Source organism: Lissotriton vulgaris, chromosome 9, assembly GCF_964263255.1.
Source record: "Lissotriton vulgaris chromosome 9, aLisVul1.2, whole genome shotgun sequence".
Taxonomy (NCBI): Eukaryota; Metazoa; Chordata; class Amphibia; order Caudata; family Salamandridae; genus Lissotriton; species Lissotriton vulgaris.
Window position 1 is genome coordinate 985687493 of NC_141697.1, and position 12438 is coordinate 985699930.

General features: G+C 42.2%; 1 protein-coding gene across 3 annotated transcripts in view; it reads right to left on the reverse strand.

Moving 5' to 3' along the window:
• Window positions 1-4420: 4420 nt before the first annotated feature.
• MRPS12 (mitochondrial ribosomal protein S12) overlaps window positions 4421-12438 on the reverse strand; it is a 793384-nt gene continuing 785366 nt past the window's right edge. For all 3 annotated transcript variants that reach the window (XM_086938859.1, XM_086938856.1, XM_086938858.1), the window contains exon 3: window positions 4421-5239. In XM_086938859.1, the coding sequence (XP_086794985.1) occupies window positions 4827-5239 (413 nt within the window). In that variant the 3' untranslated portion in view covers window positions 4421-4826. The remainder of the gene's footprint in view (window positions 5240-12438) is intronic.

Sequence of the window (12438 nt, forward strand, 5' to 3'; positions counted from 1 at the left end):
TTTGCAAATTTCCTTAGGGCATTTTATCACACAATAATATAGGTGTCTTTATAATATATCTAAGGGTCATATGCACAGGCAGGACAAGTGCACATGGCGACCTACTTAGGTGGACAACCAGCGTTCCGCGCACAGTGGGCATGCCAAAGGCAAGCCCGTCTGCGCCAGGACATTGCTAAGCGCCAGAGCCCCTGGTTGTTTGCCCTCCTATACTAGACAGGATCTTCTGGACATTGATCAGAGCTGCAAGTTCAAGGGCTGTGAGCGTTTTGAATGCAATATGACCACTCGAAAGTTTAAACACCATTGATGTTGTTTTCTTTTGGGACCGGCTCTTAGGAATAGCCTGGATCAGATAGAGTCGGCCCCTGTTAGTTATCGCCCACAACTGTCGGGGAGTCTTGGCAACCCCCTCAGTTATATACTTCTGAATGTCAGATCGTTGGTAACTAACAAACAGAAGTTCACTAATTGTATATGTCTCACTCACCCGATCTTGTATACTTGGTTGGATACTTCAAATGACCTCGACTTGGTAATTACTATACTAGATGGATACAAATATCTTGAGTAGTTAGGCAAGGCAGAAGGGGGGGAATTGCAGTGGTTTATCGCAGTCCTTTTAAATTCTCCTAGTACGGCCCTCATTTCTAAGATAAAGCCTTGCTATTCACCTACAGCTTCAATGAGGTCTCTACCTTTCATGGAGCAATAGTCTGTCGCCAGCTTAGTTCTCGCTGGTGTTTTTTTTCCTCGGCTGTGTGAAACTTTGTGGAATCTAGCGTTAAGTTTCCCAACTTTTACTTTATTAGGAGATTTCAACTTTCAATTAGAAAGGTTTGAGTACCTAAACACAGCTCAGTTGCTTGATTGTTTATAGAGCTTTGATTTGGATCAATAAGTGAACTATCCTACACATACAGCCAATCACACACTGAGAGGCATTTTAACGAATAATAGGGAGCTGTGTTTTGATAAAGTAATTCTCATGGTCTGGACGGACCACTATGCTGTCTTGTTTAACTTGAAAATCCCCAATAGTGATAATGGCACTTCTATTTCACGAAAACTACTAATAAACGCCTTTGGTGGAAAGTGGATGGCATAGCTTTTGGTTGGCTACTGAATGAACAAAAACTTGACCTTAATGGTAATATTGATGTTGCTTCTGACAATTTCACTAATAGGCTACATTCAAAACCATTAAGATGGCACAGCCAAATACTGTTAAACATTTTCGGAAAATTCCCACTACTCCATGGTACTCCCCGGGGCTGAAAAACAAACAAAATCGTAGGGCTCTTTAAAGAAAATTGAGAATTGACTTTGAAGAGGAGAAAAAAGTGTAATATAAAGCAGCGTTGGCGGAGTATAATATTTCTGATTCAAGGTGTCAGGGATATATGATGAATTCTCAATAATTTCTAAAAGGTCATATTTATATATGGTAGTTGTCCCCTTTTCCCTTCTTAAGGCAGTCAATCCAGCCAATCATTGCTAAATCTCTTTACTCCCTTTTCTGCGGAAAGGACCCTGGGTCTTCTTGGAACCATTAAATCAGGGTCTCCGTTTGATCCTTGCCTTCCTTCAGTTTTGCAATTGGCATCAGGAACAGTGGCTAAACAGCTTACCATTTTACTGAATCGAGTGCTAATATAAGGTATTTTTCGACCTAAGTGGAAGCTGGTATCAATTTGCCCACTGTTGAAAAAACCTACCTTGGATCCATATGACACTAAATGTTATCAACTTATATCCAGCCTACCTTTGTCAGCTAAAATCCTGGAAAAGGCACTTAACTCGGAATGAATGGCATTCATTGATACCCAGTACATCTTGGATCCTTCTGAACAAAGGTTAAGGCTTCTAAGAGCACTGAATCAGCATTACTGGTTGTTACTGAGGAGATTTGTAGCCAGGTGGACTCAGGTGGATGATCTGACCCAATCCTCCTTGACCTTTCAGCCGCATTTAACATGGTGAACCATTCTTTGTTAATCAATCGGCTTGAAAGGATCAGGGTGAAGGGCACAAATTCTTTTCTTTCGGGTAGGGACCACAGTGTGGCTCTTGGAGGCTTTATCTCTGGTTTGTTCACCTTGACTTGTGGGGTACCTTAGGGTACGCAGATTACACTCAAATTGTAGTGTATCTCATTGAATGCCAATGTAGTAGCTACCAAATGCAAAGAATGTATGCTTAAAAGTTATCTGGGAGCAAGACCACTATCTAAAATTGAATTCCGAAAAGAGTGAGGTTATTCTTTTTGGTTCGGATCTTTCCTTCTGGTAGACCTCTTGGTGGTTTTCATTACTTGGCAACCTCCCATGTACTGTCCAGAAAGCAAAAAATCTTGGAGTGTGGTTTGATGGACATTTGCTTTTCAGATAATATAAATAAGATCATATCTTCCTGCTTCCATCTCCTTAGGATCCCGAGGAAGGCGTTGACTTTCATTCCGGTAGACTTGCAGAAGTCGGTTATTGTTGCATTCGTTCTATCTAGAATAGACTATCGCAACTCCCTTTATCTAGGCATACAAAAAAAAGTGCCAGGCAAAACTTCAGTCAATTGAGAATGCAGCTGCTCACTTGATTCTTAAAAACCAAAGTTCAGCTTGACCTTCAAGGGCATTCGTGACCTCCATTGGTTACCAGTGACCGAGAGGATAAACTTTAAAGCCCTCTGAATTGTTCACAAGGCCTTGTACACTGGAGGCAATTTAAGATCTAGCAATGCTAAATTGGTAGAGGTACCCAAAAGCAAGAGATCAACATGGGGAGAAAGTAGTTTTTCTTTTTTGGCCTGCAGGTTGTGGAATTCCTTACCCATTGTTTTCGGATCGCAATCCAGTAAATCTTCTTTAAGGAAATTGTTAAAAACCTGGCTCTTCTCTGTACATAATCAGTAGATTTATTTTAGTCATCTCCAGCAGGAACGCTCAGCGCTAACACGCCCTGGCACTTGTGCGCTTAAAATTTTTTTTTATGTAATATATGTAGGATCCGGTCTTGGAACAGTGCAACACAAAACTTATATTCTGTTGTCTATATTTTTGTCGTCTAGATAATTTCACATGGATATGATTTTTTTTATTTATTTCAATCATTGCATTATTTGACCTGTACTGGACATTGGTGTAAGCTATATGGAACATATGGGAGAAACATTCCCTGTTTCTTCACAGAGTTATTTTCAGCACTCCTTGTATCTATTACCCAATTTACCATCCTTAATTTAGTATGCATGTTTCTGCATTTATATGGGAAAAAACAGTTTGTCTTTCTTTCTCTCACTCCTCTACAAATTAGATTTGATAAACTCTGGGAACTAGGGCAAAAAGCACAGATTTTCTTCCTCTTGTCCACTTAATTTCATGGATTACTGGTTTGCCAGCACCACTATTTTCTACTAGGCTCTGTCTAATGTCATTACATGACGGGACTATGCAAAATCTTGACAATTATCTCCTTACTGCAAATAATGAGCCAAGACTTGAGAACACAGATACAACCCACTATTCAACACATATCAATAATTCATTGGTGTCCCGCACTCTTTTTTGCTTTTCTTTCCCCAATTTCACACAGGGTGATGATACACCTACTCACTATACTAATTTAAATGGTTTGACGCAACCCAAGTCATTTGTTTTTGCATCCTTGAGAAAGCCCCAGGCGATCAAGCCGTTTGGGGGCGCAACATGTGTCAACTGCAGCTTTCACATGTCATGTTTGTCGAACAACTAGCACTAAGGGATAAATGGAAAACCCAAACACCAAAAATTGGAAAAACCAAGAAAGGAATGTAGGATAGTGTATTCTTATGGACAGACTCACTTATTTACTGTCTACAAATGACTGAAATTGAGGTACAGGAAGTCCAAACCTCGACTAGTGGTCTACTCACCTTCTATAATAAGGGTATTGTCAAACAAGAAAGGGGTGCTGGACGTTAGAGCCTACTACTATAATATATTTATATACATTTATTGGGGGAAACCGTGGTGCTTTAAGTGGGATTTAATTTGAGTATTCCTGTTGTTAACCAGCATTCAAGCAATTATTTCTTCAAACACTAAATGGTAGTAATGGAAATTAAAAAAATAAACATACAGGTGCATTGTGTTAGCTGCGGAGTACGGAAGTGAGTGGAAAATAAATTCAGGTTTTGGTGCTTACTATTGAGGACCATTTCTGGAGTCATTGACAGGTCAGACAAGGCAAGATAATTGATGGAAGACAGAAAGAAGTGGTGGTGAAAGCCTGATATATTGGAAATTAAATTTTGGGAGCAATGGGGACACGCGAGTTAAGGAAGAAGCAGATGTAACAGAGAAAGACAGATTGTAGAGATTACGTTGGGTGGGATAGGATAGAGGATGATAGCAGTCAGGATGGGGGAAAAAACACAGTTAAAATGTACTTGGTATATGCTTTTATTTAAAAGGCTCACTTTCGGAACGTGATCCAATGTGGACGACTATGGAGAAACAAGTTCCTGCAAATAACAATGATTATTATTTGTCAACAGGCTTCATTATAAACTAGCTGCATGTCAAAAATACAAGTATGTCATGTATGAGCATCTAGTGACATGATGTGCTCTTGGAAAAGAAAAACAGCAAGTGCTCACTTTCCAAAATGTCCTCAAATGGTTAAAGGACAATAATCCAGATCTTATGAAGTCAAAGCTTTAATTGCAGCATTCTAGTCTGCTCTTAGCAACACCTGAGAATCCTAGAATGCCATCCAAAACTCAAAAAGTGCATTCCCCTCAAATGGACTTCGGAGCAGTTCATTCATGGTCACCGTATTGCACTTCTATCACTTCTTCTTTTGAACATGAGCACAGTCATATTTCCCTCTCACGACTTTCAGCTTGACCCCAGGCAGATCCTGAGTCCGACCTCCCTCAACGAGTACAATGTTGTGTTCCTGCAGGTTGTGGCCCTCGCCAGGAATGAAAACAATCACTTCTTTCCCATTGCTGAGCCGTACCCGGGCACACTTGCGGTTAGCAGAGTTGGGTTTCTTCGGTTTGCGGATCATGGTTTTCAGAACAACTCCTTTCAGCTGGGGGCAGCCAAATGTCGGGCCAAGCTTTGGCTGCGCAACTTTTGGCCTGCCCTTGCGGTGCATCTGGTTCAGTGTAGCCATGGACCGGGCCTCTTGGTAGGTCACTGCCTGGTGCAATAAACCGGTTCTTGCCATGAAGGCCTGCGATACCATGGATGCACCTGTAGGGAAATAAATATACATCACTTATTTTGTACTGATTCTCAGGGGACATTATAATGATTCCTCAATATCCCAATTAGATACTCTGTTCTAGCTATGCTGGTGAAACACCCTAAGTAGTGGCTCTCTAAAAGTAGGACTGCCCATAAGCAAAGATTTTTCAAAAACATAATTACATCTTGGCATAATGCACCAGTGTGCTAGTCACTTCAGCTGCTGTCCGAGTCTAAAATCCCTGCAGGAAATTGCATGGGGAAAACTCGTTTTAGACACGGCTACAGACCGAACCGCTGAACGGAATTACACCAAATTAGGCAGAAAGCTAGATCTTGGCCCGTAAAGAGTGCTTTTTGTAATCTTGTGTAAATCCGTTCAGTCGTTTTTAAGTAATAAGAATAAAAAAAATGATGTATATCCAGGGGAGGAACCAACAGATCTCATGGTGAGATCAGATTGGCTGCCACCACTTCATCCAGGAAGTGGTGACAGCGATCTTGGAACTCGGCCCGAACCCCAAGAAAAACATTAGAAAATAAACACAAAAGGGCAGGGTGTGAATACCCTGACCCCGTAGGCCTGGCAGTTGGGACCCCAGGGAGCCACGATCTCTTGTGCTCTTATTTAGGTCCCGCCTAGGCAGCACTTGTGTGGTCTCTTTGAGATATGCTGTATTCAGGCATGGATTTTAAGCTGAGCCCACTTTCCGCAATCTTTTCAATTGACTCCTGTTACAATGTAAATGATGGCTTTTGATTTGTTAATAGGCTTTGTAGTCCCTCCTTTTTTCCTGTTGTACCCTCCCATGAGGACTGCCTGTTACATGTGTTGCTACTCAGTATGTTTTATTTACTGTTCCTAAGCATTATTTTCTTAATCACTTTTTCCTATCTGCTGTTGCAGGCAAAACAGGCTCTCTGCTCTCCACTTCAGCAAACCAGAGTCCACATGTTTTTGTGGCTCAGCGTGGCACCAGATAATGGACGCCGCGCTTTAGCTTTTACAGACGCACGCTCCCTCCCTGTCCCACACTGGCTGCCTCGTTTTATGCTTCCTCAGATTACTTATTAGTTTCTTTCGCTTTGGGCATGCCGACCCCCCTCACCCCTCCCACAACACTGCTTGCCCACCCCCAGGACCCCTCTGAGATAACTTCTTTTTTTAGTTTAATTAAAAGGAGTACCTTCTAAGGGGTTTACAATGTGTGTGTCGTGGCACCCCAGTGCGCCGTAAAAAGTAGCCTGGGATGCCGCGCCAAGCACACTGTTTGGAAATCAGATATACTTGGTCACGTAAACAAGCTAAATCTGCAGTAAAATGCTCCCTCCCCTCCCCTCCCCTCCCCTTCCCGCTCCACAGCAGGCTGCCTCGCTTCATGCTTTGACCCTTTTCTTCATTTTTAGGTCTCGCCTGAGCGAGCACGCATGCGCTGCTCTGCGAGGCATTTAGTAAGGGCTTTGAAACCCTGTTTTTTTCACCTGCAACTGGCCTTTGCATGCATCTTTCTAAGAAAGACAGCACACAATTGGTCCAAGGCGGGTGCACGTCCCGCCTTCTCGGTCCCCTGGTCTAGGGTGCGCGGGAGTGAGCAGCAGTGCCATCTGTTTCCAATTATCTAATTGGAAACAGATGGCGGTCAGCGCTGGTTATCTTGCTTTTTTGGGGTTACTTGAAGGTATGGCAAGCATTCAACCTCTTCTAGGCGGTGCCATCTGTTGCTGTGCTTTTCATTTTCTGCATAAATTGATTTATCTCTTTCTTACTGCCAGAGCCTTTCTTCTGGTATATGACAGTAGGCCCACCACACAATACCACTCAGTGCCACAATTACATGCCACATAATTGCACTCTATTGAATGCAACCTACACTCCCCACAACACCCCTCAGTGCCACATAATTTTTTATTTATTTATAAAGTTTTATAGAGCGCTAGCTAGACCCGTGGGTATCAGAGCGCTTTACAAACAGAAGGAAAAGAAAAAGTTGCACTACATCACAGGACATTAGGATGTATAAATATATAAGCAAAGACATCATACTTAAATATACAGTGAAGGAGTGAAAAACGCAGGTGGCTGGAACAGTCAGATAACCCCCATCATTGAAAGTCAGCTTGAGAGGGGGGTCCATTAGTCTATCGATGTCTAGGTTGGTTGACTTGGTCAGAGAAGTATTGGTTGAAGAGCAGGAGTTTCAGGTCCTTTTTGAAGCAGGGGAAGGAGAGGTTGCATCTGAGGCCCGTAGGGTGTGTGTTCCTTATCCTGGGAACATTACCACAGAAAGAACGGCATTGGGTCGCTTTCCTTTTCAATTTCGGGAGGATGAGAAGCAGTGAGTTGGTACTTATCAGAGTTCTGGATTTTCCTGCTTTTACCAGTTTGCTGTTCAGGTAATTGGGGGATTGGGCGTTGAGGGCCTTGTGTGTAATGTATGCCAGTTTGTAAATACATCTACCTTCCAAGGGAAGCCAGTTGAGTGCGTGGAGGGTTGGTGAGATGTGTTCAAATCTTTTACCGCCAGTTATGAGTCGGGCCGCCATGTTAAGGACTGGCCATAGTGAGGCTAGGTGAGCGTTTGGAGCACCAGTTAGAATGGCGTTCCCGTAATCCAGTTTAGAAAGGACTAGGGATTGCACAATTGTCTTAAGATCATCCTGGGGAATGAAAGGTTTAATTTTCTTGAGGTGTTTTAGAAAGTAAAGCGCACCTTTTGCAGAGTTCTTGATGTGGTCTTTCATTGACAGGTTCTTATCCTGGGTAATGCAGAGTGATTTTACAGAGTCAGATAGGACGAGTGGGGCAGTTTAGGGCATCAAGCTTCTTGAGCCAGTCTTAGATTGGTCAGTGGTTACTTTTCGGAGAGAACAGTATTAATTCCGTTTTGTCCGGGTTCAGCTTCAAATGGTTTGCGTTAAACCAGGTTTGAATCTTGGTTAGCGTAGCATTGAGGTGTTGACATCCTTGATATTGTGGGATATTTGAGAGTCATCTGAATAAAGGTGGTATTGAACCCCTGCTTGCTTCAAAATAATCCATGAAGAGATTGAAGAGGGATGGTGAGATGTTTAGATCCTGCGGGACTCCAAGTTTGACTCGTGTTGGTGCAGAGAGGCAGGAGTGGATTTTAATTTGTTGCGAACGGTGTTGGAGGAAGGACGTGAACGATTCTAGTACGCCTCTTCAGAGTCTCAAGTAAAGCTGAGTGGTTTATTGTGTTGAAAGCCGCTGATAAGTCAATAAGGATGAGGAGACAGGCCTCACCTTCATCTAAGGCTCTGTGGATATCGTCTGAAATACTGTTTCAGTGCTACAGCCTTTCCTAAAACCCGACTGAAAGGTGTCCAGCAGGTTGAAGCCATCAATATGTTTGAGTCGTTGGAGAACGCATTTCTCTAATGCTTTAGCTAGGAACGCAAGGTTGGAGATAGGTCTGAGGTTGTTGAGCTCGTTTGGGTCGGCCCCTGGTTTCTTGAGTATAGGGGTGATTTGACCTAGTTGTAGGGAGCCTGGGACGCAACCTGAGGTGAGAAAGTAGTTGATGATTTTAGTCCAGAAAGGGGCAATGATATGGTTGCGATTTATTTTTACTATTGTGGATGGGAGGGGGTCCAAAGTGTGGGAAGTAGGCTTTAAGCTGGCAATTATATTCAAGACTTCGATTTCTGACATGAATTCGAAGTTCGACCAATTAGCGGCATTCTTCAGCTGGAAGCGGTTGTCCGTGGTATGATTTTGACCTGTTTGGTCAGGAGTGGTTAAAAGGGGGCAGCTTGCGGGGTAGGGAGGCTTTGGATGAAGGATTGCTCAATTTTTGTGACTTTATCTGTGAAGAAAATGGCGATTTCTTCGCATTGATCCGTGATGGCTATTATATCTTGTGGGGGTGTGACTTTTGTTTGACTTTTTATAATGTTGAAGAGTTCTCTAGGTCTATTCTTTGCCTGGTCTAGTTGGGTGCGGAAGAACGTGGCCTTTTCTCTAAAGATGTGCTTTTTAGGTAGAGCCTAGAGCAGCACATGCGCTGCTGCTCGACTTTTAGTAAGGAGTTTTTCAAAGTGCTACCCACAAGCTTTTCCAGGGCTGAAGCTTGCATGCACGCTTGCGTGCACGCGCACAGCCTCCATCTGCCTTTCTGATTGCTTTATCTCTTGACATTTGTTCAGGCTTGCAGGACAGTGGCAAAAACCAGCAACTGGAAGGTTCATGGCAAATAAAGAGAACGGTGCAGGATTTGTCAAACATATTGAAAGTGATTGCAGCTTCTCTCGCGCTCCAATGAGGAAGCAGTCTTGCTGCTGGCCTCCTTCAGTTTTTCCCACCAGAGCCCCTCCTAATAGCTTCTTAAAGCTGGAGCGATTTCATCCCTGATTAACAATTTCTGGTTGTCTACTGAGTATCTTTAAAGGAATGAACACTACACAAAGTGCTCTGCGCATTCATTTCATTTCACCATTATAAAAAGTGGTTTACAGTTATAAAATAGAACAAAACACCCCCATTGTACATTATTAATAGGATTCGTGGTTTTAAGGAATTTACTCTTTAAACTTTTCGTCTGCATTTATTCATATTTATTGTTAAATGTTTTACGTGCATTTATCCATAGTTATTTTAGGTTTTCTGAAAAAGTGAAGCTGCTGTTACTATATTTCCACTTCTATTTAACTCACGATGGCACCTTAGCCCGAGGGTACCCTTTGGGCATTAGTGTTATAAGAAGCCATACACGGTGCATCACTGGTATACCAAAATTAGCATTGTAATGTAAACATATGTATGTCTGCAGCTGTGTAAAGCTTCACTAGAAAACCTTTTTGAGTCCCGTTTTCTGACAGTGGACACAGCCTTTGGTCTTGCAGTGATGACTTACCGCATTGAAAATAACCCAAAAGAAAGCTCATTTTCAATTTCTTTCCACTATTTAAAAATCAATACATACAGAGAAACAGGTGGTGTTCTGACTATCTGTAAAAACAAATCAGCAAAAACGGTAATCGGTTGCATTAATAATAAGCACTTCCTAAATAACTAGGGAGTTTCATAATCTGGTAGAGGGAGGAAGAGTAAGTTCCAGTTTTTAAATTTAATTTAATGTTTTATTTTTGGGTTTTGTAATGGGTTTTTAATGGCCTCAGATTGTCTAAAACCAGGAAGCTCTTAGAGACGTATTCCTTACTACAATGGTCACATGAACACTCTTGGCCCAAAGCCCTGCAAGATCTCTAGCCTTTTGTTTCTCCTGCTGAAATAGTTTCTATATAGAATACATTTAAAAAGTTTAGTGTAAAAGAATCTAAAAAATGTGCAGTTTCTAAATTACTGTAAACAAATTCAAAACATGTTTACGCAAGTCCCTATGGAAACTGACTGTGGTTTACAATTAGGGCTCCAGGTTTTATGTTTTACCTCTCTCTCCACCTCTCTACACCTCTCCCTCTACACCCCTCTCTCACTACCCCACTCTCTCTCTACCTCTGTACACGCTCTACCCACCTCTCTCTTTACACACCTCTCTCTCTACACACCTCTCTCTCTCTCGCTCTACACCTCTCTCTCTATACACCTCTCCCTCTACCCACCTCTCCCTCTACCCACCTCTCCCTCTACCCACCTCTCCCTCTACCCACCTCTCCCTCTACCCACCTCTCCCTCTACCCACCTCCCTCTACCCACCCCTCTCTCTACCCACCCCTCTCTCTACCCACCCCTCTCTATACACCCCTCTCTCTCTCTACACACCTCTCTCTCTCTCTACACACCTCTCTCTCTCTACACACCTCTCTCTCTCTACACACCTCTCTCCCTCTCTCTCTCTACACACCTCTATCTCTACACACCTCTATCTCTCTCTCTCTCTCTACACCTCTCCCGCTCTACACACCTCTCTCGCTCTACCTCTAAGTGGCAGCCAGAGCCTGATAGCACTGCTTGTCCTATAATACCACTCAGTACCACATAATTACATGTCACCTAATTACACTCTACTCAATGCAACATAAATACACTCCACATAATACCACAGTGCCACATATTTATATGCTACATAATTACACCGCACTCAATGCAACATACACTCCAAATAATACCACTCAGTGCCACACAATTACACGCCACATAATTACACTACTGAATACAACATACACTTCCCATAATACCACAGTGCCACATAATGATATGCTACATAATTACATTGCACTCAATGCAACATACACTCCAAATACCACATAATTACACACCCCATAATTACTTTCTACTGAATGCAACATACACTCCACATAATACCACTCAGTGCGACATAATTATATGCTACATAATTACACTGCACTGAATGCAACATTCACACAAAATAATACTACTCAGTACCACAAAATTAGACGCCACATAGTCTACTCAATGCAACATACATACACTCCATATAATACCACTCAGAGCCACATAATTACAAGCCACATATTGACTCTACTGAATGCAACATACATTCCACACAATACCACTTAGTGCCACATAATTACACTGCATTCAATGTAACATACGCTCCAAATACCACTCAGTGCCACATAATTACACACCACATAATTACAGTCTACTGAATGCAACATACACTCCACACAATACCACTCAGTGCTACATAATTATATGCTACATAATTACACTGCACTCAAGGCAGCATACACTCCAAATACCACTCTGTGCCACATAATTACACACCAAATAAAACACTCTACTGAATGCAACACACTCCACACAATAACACTCAGGGCTGCATAATTACACTGCACTCAATGCAACATACACTCCACACAGTACCACTCAGTGCCACATAATTACACTGCACTCAATGCAACATACATACACTCCCTAGAATACCACTCAGTGATACATAATTACACGACACAATTACTCTACTGAATACAACATACACTCCCCATAATACCACTCAGTGCAACATAATTACACGCCACATATAATTACACTCTACTCAATACAACAAATACACCCCACATACCACTCAGTACCACATCATTACAAGCCACATAATTATACTCTACTCAATGAAACATAAATAGACAACATAATACCACTCAGTACCACATGATTACACTCTACTCAATGAAACATAAATACACTCCACAAAATACCACTCAGAGCTACATAATTACACGCCATATCATTACACTCTATTCAATGCAACATAAATACA